We start from the raw sequence: 18,033 nt of genomic DNA on the forward strand, positions 1-18,033 counted from the left end.
AAAATTATAACCCCTTTTTATGGGTTTAAATTAATTTACAGAACTTAAAATTGTTTCTGCAAACGTTCCAGGTTTCATTACTGGTTTGTTGTAAAATAATTGGAATGTTTTTTCCCCAGACCATCCTGCTGCCTTGAGGATTTGGTCCATTGGTACATCCAACTGTATCGCTGCCGATGTAGCTGCAGCCCTGGTGGAATTAGATTTTTAAATATTAGTATCCACCCCAGCCTGTGTTAGCACCTGTTTCAGCCATCTTGAGATGGTCTGGACCGTCACTCTTTTGTGTGGTTGCTTGTGGCTGACCAAAAGTGCCTTCTCATTGCCTCTTAGGATTTTCGTTGTCTCCATGTATAACAACAGATGTCTTACTATACAGAGACGGTCATCTGTTGGGTATGACCTAAATTGTATATTGAGGCCTGCTGATCCCTGTCTGTTCTGCTTTACTAACTCATAGATATGAAACGTAATATTTTCTGTTGAGGAAGTCATGTTGTCCAGTCTTAGTTTATGCAGTGACTGTACCCTCTGTGCCGTGACCAATGCCATTAGCATGACTGTTTTTAATGTCAGTCTGTGTAGGGACAGAGCTGTTGCTGGAGACCAATTCCTGAGCATCTTCAGGACAATACTTACATCCCATATTTGGGAGTACCTGGTTCTTGGGGGATTAGTATTAAAAATTCCCCTCATAAGTTTTGTTACCAGTGGGTGAGTCCAAACAGAGTAACGCTCTGTCCCCTGCCATAGGTAAGTCGATAGGGCACTTCTGGCGCAGTTGATGGCACTGTAACCGAGCCCCTCATCATAGTGGAGGCCTGCCAGATATTCCAGAACAGACGGGATGTTCATGTCTCTGTAGGTGATGTTGTTTTTATGGCAGTACATCTCCCACTTCCTGATATAGACCAGATACTGTTTTTTGGTTGGCTGTCTTTGTGCCGCCGAGATCATGTTCACTGTTCGGTCCGTCAGTCCCAGTTGTAGTAGAGGTGTTTTTAAACTCTACAAATTAATGTTCAAATGTTTATGGCATGGGTGACTATCCCTTGTTACGGGATGTAGCAATAAATCTGGTCTATGTGGGATGGTGATACATGGTTCTAATACAATGTTTAATACCACTGGGAACCATGGTTGAGTAGGCCAATCGGGTACTACCAAAATACCAGACGCAGAGTCTTGTTGTATTTTCCTTAATACCCGACTGATGAGGCAGAAAGGAGGGAATGCGTAAATAAACAATTTCCCTCCAATGCAGCGAAAATGCATCTGTCGCCGCTGCCCCAGGGTCTGGTTCCCATGAAACATAATTTGATAACTGGTGGTTAAGTCTGGATGCGAATAGATCGATATCTGGTGTTCCACATTTTGCTGTAATATCAGCAAATACTTTTTTATTCAACATCCATTCGGTGTTTTCATTAAATTTGCGTGACCTGGTGTCTGCCACTAAATTTAGTCTTCCTGGTAGGTAAGTGGCTGATATCCAAATATCTCTCTGGATACACCATTGCCAAATTATATTAGCCAGATTGTCACATGATGTCGATTTGTTTCCACCCATGTGGTTAATGTATGCTACCACGGTGGTATTGTCTATCCGTAGTCTAACATGCTGGTGATATGACCCAGTACAATATGACTTTAGGCCATGGAATGCACCCAACATTTCCAGGTAGTTTATGCCCAGTGTGAGTAATAATGATGCCTCCTGAGCAGTCCATCTACCTCCACAGCTAGTGATGGTATTGGTGGCTCCCCACCCAAGTGCACTGGCATCAGTTTGTAGTACCATGGAAGGGTTACTGACAATGATTGGATTGGAACAAAGCCAGATCTATCCACCATTTTAGTTCCATTTTAGCTTTGATTGGTAGTTTCATAGGTCTGTCAAAGTGACCTGCATTAATTTTGAGTGCTTGTATTTTTGCTCTCTGTAAGTTTTGGTAATGTAGAGGTCCAAATTGTGTGGCTGGAAAGGCAGCCACCATTTTGCCAATTACTTTTGCTACCAATCTGATGGATGGTTTGCTGATGTCAATGAGGTTATTGCAAGCCTCTATTAAATCTCTAGCCTTTCCCTTAGGCAGAGTCACCGACATGTGGACTGAGTCAATGGTGAACCCCAAATAGTCCATAGTAGTGGAAGGCGTTAGTTTAGATTTAACTGGATGGATAATAAATCCCAGTTTTTCAAATAACTGTTTTGTGGCTGTTACAGTTTGTTTGGCCAATTCCAAAGTTTTGCCCACAATGAGTATGTCATCTATATATGCCATGACCATGTGTTTACGTTTCCGTAGAAACGCTAGGGCTGGTTTCAAAATGTTTGTGAACAGCCTGGGGGCTGATGATAATCCATTTGGCTGTGCTTTATACTGCCAAAGTTGTCCCATCCAGTTGAATTTTAAGTAACACCTGTGGTCACCTCGTATAGGCACTGAATAGTAAGCATCTTTTAAATCGATGCTGGCCATGATGTAACCTTTGGAAATTAATTGTTTAGCAGTAACAAAGGTTTCCATTTTGAAGTGAATATATTGTACAAATGTATTCAATTTTGTCAGATCTATGATGATGCGACAACCACCATCTTTTTTGTTTTTGGTAAATATATTGGACGCGAATTCTAATGGTTCGTGTTGAGTTTTCTCAATTACACCTTTTACGTAAAGCCGCTCCAGTTCAGCATGCGCTTTTGATTTTTCTTTATCAGAAAGCACGAACATTCGGTTCGGTATATGTTGAACTGTAGGGCTGTACTTGTGTATAAACTCTATTGTATATCCCTGGATACTGCTTAAGATGTAAGTATCGGTTGTTAACATGCTCCATGCATTCAGAAAATAATGTAATCTCCCCCCAACCTCCATGCTCCCTGTATTTTGTAGGGAACCAGACCCACCTACCTCCATAGTTACCAGTGGCAGGTTTACTTCTTTTTTGTAGGTTCTTCGCTGCTGTCTTTGGCTGTAGTGGGTTTTTGTTGGAGTCCCTTTTATTAGTCCCAGGGTTTTTGCTTCCTCATCGAGCTTCTTGACTTGCTTCGATAGGTTGCCTCCAAACAATAGTATTGGTGGTTTTGTGGTCCCAGGTTTGCACAGTCCCTGCACCCCTTGCACACTTGTCTTTCCTTCTGCCGACCCCTCTTCCAGGTCAGCCCAGAACTGACCCGCAGTGCTCCCCTCTGATGAGGTAGAAGCACTGTGCAGCCCTTCAAGAGGTACTGCTGTGGGTTTATCATAGGGCCCACAGTGACCCGACTCCATCTCCCGGAGTCTGTCATGTTGGAGCAAATGTTCCACACACCGCTCCATCCGGCTCCAGCGCTCTCGGTCGCTGGCCGCCCGCGGTTGTTCAAAGTCGGACTCCTCTGAGTCCACGACCTTGTTTGTTTTGTGTCTAGCCTTACCGCCCGGCCGCGCGGATCTGGCCGGTGCGGAGGCGACATCGGGCACAGCTGATCCCACTATCGGTGATCCGAGTGCCGCTGGCTGCTGCTGGCTGCCCGCTGCTCCGCGGTCCTCCCTCACCAGCTTTGTCGCAGCCCTCCGGTGCGGAGGCGACATGGGCACAGCTGATCCCATTATAGGTGATTCAAGTGCCGCTGGCCGCTGCTAGCCCACCAGCTTTGTCGCAGCCCGTTGGTTTCTCCACCTGTAATCAGCATGGGAAAACACAAAAAGACCGCAGCTCTTACTTGCAGGTCCTGGGTTTAAATTGTCGCTACGGGGGAACGTTGTTCCACCCCGCCTCCTGCCGTTTTTGACTTGTCAAAAGTCGACGGCCCCATTTGAATAGTCTCCCGCTCGGCCGTGGTGTTCTGGCCGGCGCGGGACCAAAAGTCGGCACAGCTGATCCCTTACGGAGCTTGTGCCTTCAGCTGCTGCTGGCTCCCGCAACTTTGCGGTCCTCCCCAGCCAGCTTCACTCGCAGCACTTGTGGACACTATTTTGTCCAGCTTCCCCCCCTGTGTAAAAACAGCGCGGGCACAAAAACTACCGCAGAGTAAATCACTTACCTGCAGGTCGCGGTTTCAAACTTACCGCTGCGGGTGAACGTTCCACCCCGCCTGTCGTTTTGCAAGCGTGAAAGCGATATGACACGCATGCGTCCTGGCGGGCTTCTTCACGTAGTCACTCACGTGACTCCGAAGTAAAATCACACTGTATCACACGTGCTTCTGTGTGCTAACCTAAAAATGCAGCAAAATCAAGCACAGCAAATCAAAGCACCAACAACTCAAAAAAGGCATAATGTAAGAAGTAGTTCACAGATAGACAGGATGTTGCTTTTTCATCCATTCTTTCCTGCATTGATCATTTGAAAGAGTTATCCAATTGTCCCAGTCCTCCTCCGTCCCCAGAGACCTGCAGATGTCTCCTTTTCATCCAGTTCCCTTGTGAAATAAAAAAAATGCTTCCATTATTGTGTCTCACAGAGCAACCCAGATAACAACAACCCACGCTGTATAAATTAATTCTCCTTAACTCTTAACTTTTTTTTTACCAGTGTTCGTAATTCTACTTACTCACTCAATGCAAACTCTTGGCCTATCATACTTTTGAACACTTTATTGAAGTCTTGTTCAGCTACGGTCATCTCAGGATAGTTACAATCAAATAATGATACAGATTTTAGAATGTTCTAATGTATGGCCTGAGATAGGAAAGTGTAATAGGCTGGTGGAGTACAATAAATACATGGGAACTTTATTTAAAATCTAATCACTAAATGCAAAAAAATCTTATGCATATTTGAAGATTTACAGAACTGCAAATGCTGGAATCTTGCACAGCACACAGTGCTGGAGTAACTCAGCGGGTCAGGCAACATCGCTGGAGGACGTGGATAAACAACCTCGGGTCAGGACCATTCTTCAGACTGATTGTGGTAGGGAGGAGAACACAGGAAAAGAAGTGGGGATGGGACAAAGCCTGCCAAGTTTTGGATACAGGTGTGGGAAATGGAAGATCAAAAGCTGGTGAAGAAAAGGAGACAAAACGGTGACAAATGGATGACAAAATTATTCAAAAAGGAGCCAAGGATAAGGAGAGCAGTGAAATGTAAAGCCAGTGTGGGGTGATATAGGTGGAAAGGGTCATGGGGAGGGAAAGGGAGTGGAATAGTGGAGATAAATGGGTGCACACATGGATGGGGGAGGCACAGGAAAGGGAGGGGGGAAAAGCAAAGGTATAACCTAAAATTTGAGAAATCAATGTTTATACCGTTGGATTGTAAGCTACCTAAATGGAATATGAGGTGCTGGTCCTCCAATTTGCATGTGGCCTCATTCTGGCAATGGAGGAGGCCCATCATGGAAAGGTCAGTATGGAAGTGGGAAGAGGAGTTAAAATGGTTAGCAACCAGGAGATCCTGCAAGCCTTGACGGACCAAGCATAAGTATTCAATGGAACAGTGGCCTAATCTACCATCGGTCGCGCTGATGTAAAGGAGAATTTGTCGTGGGTTCCTTATCCATATGATATGTAGATACATGGAAGACAGGTAGACACAAAATGCTGGAGTAACTCAGCGGGACAGGCAGCACCTCTGGAGAGAAGGAATGGGCGATGTTTTGGGTCGAGACCCTTCTTCAGACCGTAGTCCACCTTCGATTTAAACCAGCATATGTAGTTCTTTCTTATACATGGATGACAGATTGAGTGGAGACAGAGATTGGATGACATAAAACACACTGCTAGATTTCAAGAATGAATTGTGCAAGGTTAGCTTGTATGTTGGATGACAGCAAATGAAGCAAGTTGCTCACTTCATAGCAGGATTGATCTGGGGAATAGGCCCTACTTTGGCATTAATTAAAGGGAACTAATCTGTCATCAGGCTTCATGTGCGATAGGCTTTCACTGCCAAGGGTATCACACACAACTGATATGGCCCAACACTCCCTAGGTATATGATTCCTAACTTTGAAGAATTTCCAGCCCATCTGTTTGGCATTCTTTTTCAGTGAAGAATTAAGGGTGGTCACGGTGGCCCAGCGGTAGAGTTGCTGCCTTACAGCAAATGAAGTGCCTGAGACCCAGGTTCGATCCCGACTACGGGTGCTGTCTGTATGGAGTTTGTACGTTCTCCCCGAGACCCACATGGGTTTTCTCCGAGATCTTCGGTTTTCCCCCACGCTCTAAAGACTTACAGGTTTGTAGGTTAATTGGCTTGGTAAATGTAAAAATTGTCCCTAGTGGGTGTAGGATGGTGTTAATGTGCGGGGATTGCTGGTCGGCGCGGACCCGTTGGGCCGATGGGCCTGTTTCCTCGCTATATCTCTAAACTAAACTAATCTAAAAGTGATGAACTAATTTGAAATAAATGAATTACCTTCACCACAGATAAAGCAGAAGGCAGTTAATGTGCGATAGGCTTTCACTGCACACTTCATATCAAGCAGTTAATATATGTTATCAAACTCTAGGTAATTTTGAACATAATTCACCTGATAAAGTCATAGATATACAGCACAGTAATATGCTCTTCAGCCCAACTAATGGATGCCGACCAGGTTATATAACACCATTTACCTGCTTTTGGCTCATATCCCTATGAACCTTTCCTATGCGGCTCGTGTCTAAATGTCTTTTAGATGTTGCCATTGTTTCCCCTTCTACAGCTTCCTCTCCACACCACTCTGCATGAGGAAAATCCCCCTCAGGTCTTTTTTTAAATCTTTCTCCTCTCACTTTACACCTATGCCCTCTGATTCTGGACTACTCTACCCTTGGGGAAATAATTGGACCATCCAATTTTTCAATGCCTCTCATGATTTTGTATACCTCTCTAAGGTCACCGCTTAATTTATTGTACTCCAGGAAAAATGTCCAAGCCTATATACTCTCCTTAGAACTTAACCTCTCAAGTTTGGATGAATTGTTTCTGAACTTTAATAACATCCCTCCTGCAGGGGAGAAACCAGAACTGCAAACAATACTGCAATAGATTAGTATTGTACACAGGATGAGAAGCATCCTATTGTTAATAATGAATAAAGTGATGGTGTTTGTTCTATCTGTCTGTCTTCTCATATCCCCAGTGGATCCACAATGAAATAACGAACTTGTACCCATCGAGTCTGAATTTACCTCCAAACGCCTTTGGACATGTTTGTGCCCCAATTGTTGCTAGAATAAAACCTATTCAGCAGTCTTTCAATATGCTGATAAATCTAGAACACCAGAGGGGAAAACATTCTGTATGGAGGACAATGGAATCATTCACTGCACAGATGGAGTGAGCCTTTCAAAGGTTAACAGCCACCTGTCAAAACCAAGTACCAACCATTTGCAGTGCATGGTTTACATGGTTCCAGCATTGTCGTTTATTATTCTCTCCTCTTCTGATTGCATATCCTCTTCCCAAAGATCAGCTTTTGTTGCCAAGAATAAAATAAAGATTGTAAATTAGGGTTGGGTTTTATATTAATCAATTGCACGTGTTGTTATAAAAAAGGAAAGATCTAGTGAACTTTAACAACAAAAGCCGTGGGTGAGATTGATCACACGTATCATAGGAACTGACTCCTCAGTGACGTCAGTAGTGAGAAAGTCACTGGAGGGGATTCCGAGGGACATGATCACCAGCATTTGGATTGGCACGAACTGACTAGGAATGGTCAGCATGGATTTTTGTGTGGGAAATCATCTCACTAATTTGATTGAGTTTTGATATAGATAGGCATGTGGATATGCATGGAATTGACATGGATCACATGCAGGCAGAGGCAACTAGTTTAACTTGGAATCATATTTGGCATGGCCATTGTGGGCCGAATGGCCCGTTTCTGCATTGTACTATTCTCTGTGATATGTCTTGAAGAGGTCACCAAGTGGATTGGCAAGGTCAGGACAGTGGATTGGTCTACACAGAATTTAGCAAGGCCTTTTGACAAGATCCTACTTAGTAGGCTCGCTGGGAAAATTTGATCATGAGATCCAGGGGTGAGTGAGCCAACAATAATGAAAATTCCCTTCGTGGAAGAAGTCAGAGAGTGATATTGGTTGTTTTTCTGTCTGGAGGCCTGTGACCAGTGGTGTGCGGTAGGGACCCATGCTGGGTTCACTTCTGTTTGTCATCTATATTAATAATTTGGATAACAATATAGTTAATGTGATTAAGAAATTTGTGCATGGCACCGAAATTGGTGGGTTAGTGTACAATGACACAGGATCGAAGTTTACACAAGGATCTGGATCAACCCGGGAAATGGACTAGGGAATGGTTGATGAAAGATGGGCAGATCTGTGCACAAATTAGGGACTGCACTCATCTATTTTAAGGCATTTGATCTGATGATATAAAAGCTGATGTTTATTGGAGTCTAGTTAACAGAGAAGGACAGATATTTTATATATTTCCTTATAATATAGTATAAAGCCATTCAGCCCATCAAGTCCATGCTTGCTCTCAGATTAATCTCAATTCTCCATTTATTTTGCTATAATCTGTATTACCACATATGCCAATTAAAATCCCTTCTGATTATCTTACCATCTACCTACACAAGTGGCAATTTAAAGTAGCCAGTTAACTTGACTGCCAGCATACCTTGTTCGGATGTAGAAAGAAACCAGAGAAGGTTCAAACTCCACATTGACAGCATTGGAATTGAGAGTTGGAGTTATGAGCACCACATGCCAGCCAGATATCTTCCAACTGCCACAGTTATATCTTAGCGCTTTTATACAATGCCCTTCATTGTAAATTTTATCAACAGCTCACAGCCTACAATGATGAGGGGGAAAAGTATGATTGACTGATGAATTCAATTTATATTATTTTACCCTGCTGTTCAGTGAAAATAATATTGAGCCTTGCATTTCATTTCATTTGGAAATAAACTTTTCAGAAAGAAAAATGAGGCCACATTGCTGTGGTTGTGATTGCTGTGGAAGAGCTGCTTATCTAGGTCAATTGAAAGTGCCGCAGTGCTGAACTAGGACACTTCCTGGTACAAACCCTGGTGGATACAAAACAGCTCAGCCAACTGCAAATTAATTCCGAACTCTTATGGAGACTGGCTGGAGACGTATACAAAAGACGCAGTCAGGGTTTTATTTGACTTTCTGGATTATTGTTTTAATAAATCACTGCTTTCCATTTATCAGGGAATTAGGCCATTGGTATCTTGATTGGAGAGGTTCAGTCACGGAAGTCCCTGCTAACTTAAACGACTGATAAAAAAGGTCATGGTGTTTAATCATTGGGATCTTGGTAAATTTCCAAAATTAAATGCTGAACAGAGCAGTGTCCAATTCTTGGTACTGGAGCAAAGAAATCAACTCATGAAATATATGTAACATGGATGTTATGTCATTTTAATCTGATTGCAAATTGCTACTATTTAAATTTAAAATTGAAAGTGAATTCACATTATAAAAAAGTGAATGAGATCATTTGTAACTTACATGCACTCAATTTTATTTGAGTTAATAAAGTCAAAGGAAACAAATATCCAACGCAAAGGATGACTGACATGATCTATTTTCTGGTCGATTTAAAAAACGTAGTTATGAATCACACTCTGCAGGTTTCAATGACCACATAACATGGGGCTCATTATTCTCCAATGCTTTGAGACTTAGGTTAAGGATACAATGAACATTAGCAAGAGAATCTGGAATATGGGGATTATACTGGTGATACTGTATCTGGGATAATCCATATAGTTTTGGTCTCCTTACCTAGAAAAGAATGAAAGAGAAAGAGATAGAGGAAGTGCAGCAACAATTCATTGGATAGTTCCAGGGGTGGCATGTTTGCCTCAGGAGGAGAGGTCGGATAGTGCATCTTCACATTACGTTGCATCACAAAGGCTAGAAGTGTTGTTAAGGATGTCTGCCACCCTAACCATTTCCCATTCTCTCTTCTACATTCTGAGAGAAGATACAGAAGCTTGAAAGCCTGGATGTCCATCCTTAAGAACAGTTTATTTTCACAGCTAGCAGACTCCTGAACCAATACATCCACTTTCATTATTACCTCTTCCTCATTCAGTTATTCAGTTATTGCACTTTATTATTTTTTTGCAGTACTTCAGATTGCACTTCAATCTTTGCACCATTCTGCTGTTGTATCTACGGTTGTATCTATTACTATTATGTACACTGTTTACTCTATGATCTTCATGTGAACAAGGACATTCATTACACCCTGGTATACATGACAATAAACAAATCTGAATCTGTATTACCTATAGTTGCGAAGAATAAGAAGGAATCTCATTGAAATCTTATCATGAAAATCTAAAAACTGCAGCTTCTGGGAAATCTCGAATTAAACAAAGAATGCTAGAAACTCTCGGCATTTATGGAAAGGGAAGTAATTAGAAACATATTTTGAAGATACTTCATCCAACCTTGCTGGGCTCGAGTGCTGGATGCAGAGAGGACAATTCCCTTGGCTTTAAAGTCCATGCCACGTTCTCACAATAAGGATCCGGACAAGATGAGGAGAAATGTTCTCACACAGAGGATAGTGAATCTTTGGAATTCTCTATCCCAGTGGATTATGGAGGCACAGCACAGTGTTTGATAGATTCCTAAGGGAACTAAGGTATCAAAGGCAGAAGAGGCATGATCTTGTGAAACATTAGCATCTGGTTCATGCAATTGAATGGCCAACTCCTGCTTCTATAATCTTACATTCTTATGTTATTAACGTCATAGGCTGTTCCTCACCTTCACCTACGGAAGGGGAGGTACAAATAGATACAACACAGAAGGATGTACTGTCATAAGCAAGCAGATAAGCTTGAGTATCAGAGTGGCAGGAGATTCAGGATTGTGTTTGTCGTAGGCAAACACAAGTCTTTAGAGTGAGGCTACTTGTTTGCTGGAGGCCATAGCCTGCTGCCGGCTATGTAAACCACAGCACCCTTTACTTACTTTGCACAATCTCATCTTCAATGGCACAAATAGGCATAAAGGGCCTGTCCCACTTGGCTGTCATTCACGCGCCATTTACGCAACCTTCTAGTGTGTGGGTCGCTCGTGAGTAGCGCGTGGGTAGCGCGGGACGGGTGCATGGAGTGGTGTGGAGGAGTGTGGAGTGGCGTGGAGGCGTGTGGACTTCGTCCTGCACAAAATATTCGCGTGCCACCGGCCTGTCGCATAACTGACAGCCAAAGTGGGACAGGCCCAGGACCCTGGCGTGGCGCAAAGTCTCACCTCCAGCAGCAGCAGAAGCAGGCAAATGATCGCCGAGCTCGGCCTGGGGCTCACGGCCGTTGCAGATCTGGATCCGCCGCCACTCCTCCTCCCAGAGCAGGGCCAAGACGATTGGAGATAGACACAAAATGCTGGAGTAACTCAGCGGGACCGGCAGCATCTCTGGAGAGAAGCAATGGGTGACATTTCGGGTCGAGACCCTTCTTCAGACTGAAGAACCAAAACATCACCCATTCCTTCTCTCCAGAGATGCTGCTGGTCCCACTGAATTCCTCCTGCACTTTGTGTCTATCTTCAAATGATGTCACGCGCTCCAGACGGCTGTGTGGACGCATGATGACACGCGCGACTGTTTACGCGCACTATCGACCTGTCGTGTAAATGACGGCCAAGTGGGACAGGCCCTTAAGGCAGATGACTGATGACTTGATCCCAGGGCAGGCAATTACATGAACATTGCCTGTGATAAGATGGGTGAGAGTGAAAGGGTGTTCAGGTTTGTGGGTCTGGCCAACCTCACCCAACTCTGGCTTTGAGATCTGGTATTGCTATTGGTACAGTTCTTTTCATTTTCACGTGTACTCAGGTGCCGTGTAAAACTTTGTTTTGCATGCCATCAAAGCACATCATACCATACATGAGTACAACATGCAATGCGGAAGAGAAAATAAACAGTGCAAATTATTATTTTGCAGATGTAGAGAAAGTGCAGATGAAAAAAAACATGCACAGGCCACAACGAGATAGATTGGAAGATCGGGAATATATCCTTAGATTATGTGAGGTCTATTTAAGAGTCCGATAAGAGTTGGGGGGGGGGGGGGAAGCTGTACTTGATTCTGGTAGTAGGTGCTTTTAAGTTTTTGTATCTCCTGCCCAACAGGAGAGGGGAGAAGAGAGAATGACTGGGGCGTGGGTAGTCCTAGCTTGTTTTGGCTACTTTCCCGAGGCAATGTGAAGTGTAGATGGAGTCGATGGGGGGACTCCTCCATCTCTGACCTCCACCACTGGCAATTGTACCTATAACTGTCAGATCTCTAAGCACCAATGCTCCCTCCCAAAATCACTACATCTTTATATCTTTCCCATCCTATAATACATCCATGAAAACCTACCTCCTTAATACACCTTCTGGTCATCAGATGTAATATCTCACTACATTGTTTGGTGTCAGATTTTGTTGCATAAGCATACTGTGATGTACCTCCGGATTACAAAGACACTATAAATACAAGCTATTATGTAACAAATTATGAGTTAAAACTTTAATTTGCTTCATTTAATTCCCAGACAAATGCTGCACTCTTCCAACATCATTACCTTCATAATCTTTTGAATTGATCTCATGCCAAATCAAAGGGAGAAAGATGCAGAGGCCAAATAATTTAAGCATTAACAATCCTCCTGTTTCCCTTGTGTTTCCTGCAGCTGGTGGCGCCTACTACATGATCTCACGCTCATTGGGTCCTGAATTTGGTGGTGCGGTAGGTCTTTGTTTCTACCTGGGAACAACATTTGCTGGTGCCATGTACATCCTGGGTACCATTGAAATCCTGCTGGTGAGTACAAGCAACACGGGTTGGGCAAAGTACAGAAATGCATTTCTGATACACCTTTCATGACTTCAGCATGCCCACGGCACTGTACATGTTCAGAGTGAGAGTGCTCACTACTAACTAAAGAGTAAATATGAGCAGAAATTGTGATTCTAACAGGCCACTGTGCTTACTGACTGAATCACTGAAGTCAGGAGACTCTCTGAAGTCAAGAAGTAAAAGTGCACACACAATCTGCTGCAACCTTGGTATTATAAGCCCATGAACTGATCAACTATCTTGGGTCACAATCTACCGAGACTTGTTTGGAGTTGACAGGAGTGAAGCACGGACCTTCTGAGCCCTGGTCTGTAAGACTGCCGAAATGGAGCAGATGGATAAATGGATCAATGAACAGATGGGTGGTAGTCAGAATTCATGTGGTGACACCTCCAGGGGTATATCCAGCCACAGCAGACTTCCAGCAGGAAGTGGTAGCTGTTCAGCATTGGAAGTAACAATAAGTGGTAGGTGGCCAGCGTTGGGAGTAACAGGAGGTGGTTGCTGTCCAGCACTGGGAGCAAATAAATCAAGTGGAGGAGGCACTGCTGAGAATGAAGAAATGACTTTTAGTACTTAGGAATCTGTTTGGGGCAAGGCTTGAGAAGTTCCTCACTTGAAGAATGTAGGGAGAGAGAACGAATGGCAAAAGGATTGCCTGGGTAACGGAGTCCTGACTGGGGCAAGGAATGTAAATTGCTCGTTCTAAGCTTCCCCCCAGACTAGTTTAAGTAAAAAAAAAACACTGAATTAAGCACTTGAACAACTAATCTTTATTTTAACAAAGCACAATTACAGTTCAACTACTATACCTATCCCACCGCGGGTTCGATCCTCGAATCTGCCTGATCAAGCCCTCTAGGCCTCGCTCAAACAGAGACACTCCAGAAGGTCGTGCAGTCCCAAGCGCTCTTCCAGAAGATGGCCCCTGGACCTCGTGGCAGCGGACTTTTATAGGTCCCGGGACCTCGAGGGGCCAAACCACATGGGGGTGGTCTCTTAATAATCCAATTACAGATATCGATTAGCCCCATACGTAACAGACATTTCCCTAACCCAATAATACAGCAGCATAATACATTGTATTCAAACAGGACTTCTGAAAGAAGCCAACTTAGAAACATTTACCCTGATCTGCAAGAAACCCAAACAAGGCACAATACCTCATCTAATCAACACTCGGCAAAGTAGAACTCTGCAACATTATTTACAATTATTTACAAGGTGTATGTCTGGTTTACAGCCATCCAATCCATTCTATGCATTTTGCACCTAATTGATAGGGTCTGCAGATGTTCTTATTCTTTCCTTGCAACTTGTAGCTAGGCTCTCGACACACTGGCATCACTCCGAAGCTTGTCCCAGTTCTGCAGAGAGCAATTCCAAATTGACCAAATCTCCCAGCAGCCCTGAAGCTTTTACCCCATTTTAAAGTCCTAGCCTCTCCAATTTGGCCAGGATTAACAGGAACAGTATTCTGTAAATGGATGGGTATCTGTTCCAGTGGGTTTCCTGTTTTAGATGCCTGATGTACTGCAGTGAAAATTGGATTAAGAATAAAAATCATTAGGTGCAGAGTGTAGCGGCAGATTTTAATATCTTTCAGGTAATTAGCACCTTAGCCGCTATTTGGATGAGAATGATTGAAGGGGGCGACTTCTAAACGCATGCGAGCTCACTCACAGAGACCTTCAGAGCTTCTTCACAGATATGGCTTCAAAACACAGTCTTTTGATGAATAAATGCTTTATTATTGATAGAAAACAGTGAGATACATCCAAATTTCTTCCGACTTGTTACTACAATCTTCTTCAAACTCCAGCTTATTACTTTAGACATTAGAAAACTTCTCTTGTCTCCGTAACACTGGCAAGATCTGGCATGATCTCCTTTAGATCTCCCATGGACCCCGCATGGCCCGCATGGCCCGCATGGCCCGCATGGACCCCGCATGGCCCGCATGGCCCGCATGGCCCGCATGGACCCCGCATGGCCCGCATGGCCCGCATGGACCCCGCATGGCCCGCATGGCCCGCATGGCCCGCATGGCCTGCATGGACCCTGCATGGCCCGCATGGACCCCGCATAGCCCGCATGGCCCGCATGGCCCGCATGGACCCCGCATGGCCCGCATGGACCCCGCATGGCCCGCATGGCCCGCATGGACCCCGCATGGCCCGCATGGACCCCGCATGGCCCGCATGGACCCCGCATGGCCCGCATGGCCCGCATGGCCCGCATGGCCCGCATGGACCCCGCATGGCCCGCATGGCCCGCATGGTAGAAAGGTTAACCTTCCCCATCGTCTCCCCAAACTAATCTAAAAACTAAACTTCTGCGCAAGCATCTAAGCTCCAAACGCGGCCAAACACTCACACACACATACACACACACATACACTCACACTCACACACACATACACCATCACACACACAAACACTCACACACACACACACACACACACACACACTCACACACACACACATACACTCACACACACACACACGCAAACACACACACACACACACACACACACACACACACACACACACACACACATACACTCACACACACACACACACACACACTCGCATACACACTCACACACACACACACTCACATACACATTCACATACACATACTCACACTCACACTCACACACACTGACTCACGCACAATATATATGACAGTAAAATTTCTTGAATCTACTCACACGGCTGAGCGCGGCCTCTCCACTTTGGGACTTCCGCAGTCAGCGGCACTTCCGCAATTCGCATGACCTCTGCATTCACCAGAAATTACGCAATCAGCGCAACCTGTCCACTAAGCGGAAGTCACAAAATGAGCGGGGCTTTTGGACTAAACACAGTCGGACCTAATAAAGCATTTATTCCTTCCAAACACAGTCGGACCTAATAAAGCATTTATTGCCTCCAAACACAGTCTGACCTAATAAAGCATTGCAGTTTCAAGCACAGACAGGGCAGCAGGCCAAACAACTTATGGCATTGTCATTTCATTTCCAATTAAGCATTGTACTTTCAAGCACAGGCAGGGTAGCAGGCCAAACAACTCATGGCATTGTCATTTCATTTCATTTCATTTCATTTCCAATTAAGCATTGCACTTTCAAGCATAGGCAGGGCAGCAGGCCAAACAACTCATGGCATTATCGTTAAGGGCTAACAAATAATTTATTTCAAGTACATTGCACACTAACCGTTCAGTTGATTCACAGCTTAGAATGACAGTCATGGCCTCTCCCTTATAATCTTGTAGAGTGACTGACTCACGTTCAGGCATCAGGGGTTTTATAGTCCTTCACCCCGGACGGGATGTTACCTTCATCACGGTGATTGACAGGCGAGAGGACCAATCAGCTGTTCTCAAGGTTTTTTAAACACTCATAACTTTTTTATTTTTCATCGATGGGAAAAATCCTCTGGACTGGCTCAGCGGAGGAGGACTGTGAGTAAGATGGCCAAAAATCACAGCGATACAGGGTAGCGTTATTTTTTCTAAAATCAATAGACAGCGTGACAGGAAGTGGTCAAGATGAGACTTTTAATTATATAGATACGCTAAAGAACAAGAGAAGTTTGAAATTTTCTGCTGCAAAACAAGATGAACACTGGGCTAACAGACACTTCGGAGTCTACCATTGGCACAGTTTAGTTCACGTGCGTGTTAAAAGTTAATAAAGCTCGGGCAGAGAATGGAATTGATATGCAGGGCATTTTTAAGCAAACTTTGGTACGAATGCTTCTTTTTGAGATTTTTTTTAAAACAAACAAGATTAATATTGTAAATATATAATAAGAACATTCTATTGAACCTTGATAATGATATGCTGGCCTAGACGTTTCATCCTTTGGCTCAACAATGTTATGTGCTCTGCATAGTGATCAGTGAGTGGGTATGTACAATATGGTATAAAATGGTTAATTGATTTTAGTTCTGAAAAATCCTGCTATATTTATGAGGTCCACGGGCATTGAACACCAAAGTAAATCTTAACTGGAGACCTGAGGATTCCTTGCAAAGAGCCCAGCCATTCCTGCAACTCTGCCTGGCAACCTGAGATGTCTATTCCCAGACAGGATCCTACTTTTCATTATTAGTGATCTTCCCTTTACCCCCTCCCACAAACTATTGTCCAGCATACCAATAGTACTCCCCATTCTTAATGATATCCTGCAAACTCACCTTGCCCTCTCACTAATGCTCAGGATCCACTCCGCAAACCATACTCCTGTTTAGTCTCTCCAACAAACTTCTTCCCTTTCCAATATTCACTCTCCATAAGGGCAAGCATCCATGAAGTAAAAGGCTTTGTGAGCACAAGTGTGGATGGGTTATTCTACCATTTGCAATACTTGGACCTTATCCACAATATGTTGGCATAGTCTCCTGCACACATACCTACACATGCAATGGAGTTTCCATCTTGCATTAACTCTGTGTTCTGATCCAGCCTGCTTGTTCTATTATGTACAATTGATAGGTGAGGGGTCAGCAATTTCTGAGTGCTATCACCTTCTCTTAAAAAGCACTGATAACTATGTTCAAAAAGTCTAAAAAGGTGGCAACATATTTATTTGATAATTCTGTAACTCCCTGTACTTTTTGCAGACCTACATATTCCCTGGTATGGCAATTTTCAAAGGCGAGGAAGCCAGTGAGGAAGCAGCAGCCATGTTGAATAACATGCGTGTGTATGGAACGTGTGTCCTCACCTGCATGGCTCTAGTAGTCTTTGTAGGAGTTAAATACGTCAACAAGTTTGCTCTGGTATTCCTGGCATGTGTCATCTTATCCATTCTTTCTATTTATGCTGGAGTAATCAAATCTGCATTTGACCCACCAAACTTCCCGTAAGTACAATACCCCAGAGTAACAATGCAATATTTATTAATATTTAAATTACCAGTCATGCTGCCGGTGATGTACCATGGGATAATATGAAAGCTGGAAGTTATTGGACATTATTTGAATTCAATGCATAAGTTTATTCATTCATCTCTATTTTCTGCACAGTTAATAGCCAGATAACCTCGACAGATTAAAAGAAAAGTGCTGGAATCCGAAATAAAAGGAAAATAACCATTTAAAAAATACAGCAAAATGAAAGCCTCCACATAGTATATTTGCCTTACAAGCTGCTGTAGCTAATAATTGACCTATTGGAATTAATTCAAATTTTCCAGCTTATCTAGAAGGTCCAGGTAGGAATAGTTCTACCTCAGCCATCA

At 43.7% G+C, this 18,033-nt stretch overlaps 1 protein-coding gene across 1 annotated transcript in view; it reads left to right on the top strand.

Moving 5' to 3' along the window:
- The window catches only part of slc12a5 (solute carrier family 12 member 5), a 316,555-nt gene that overhangs the window by 230,970 nt on the left and 67,552 nt on the right, over positions 1-18,033 (top strand). The window contains exons 6-7 of the mRNA XM_033041637.1: positions 12,615-12,745; positions 17,414-17,655. Of these exons, the coding sequence (XP_032897528.1) occupies positions 12,615-12,745; positions 17,414-17,655 (373 nt within the window). The remainder of the gene's footprint in view (positions 1-12,614; positions 12,746-17,413; positions 17,656-18,033) is intronic.

This window comes from Amblyraja radiata, chromosome 23 (assembly GCF_010909765.2).
Source record: "Amblyraja radiata isolate CabotCenter1 chromosome 23, sAmbRad1.1.pri, whole genome shotgun sequence".
Taxonomy (NCBI): Eukaryota; Metazoa; Chordata; class Chondrichthyes; order Rajiformes; family Rajidae; genus Amblyraja; species Amblyraja radiata.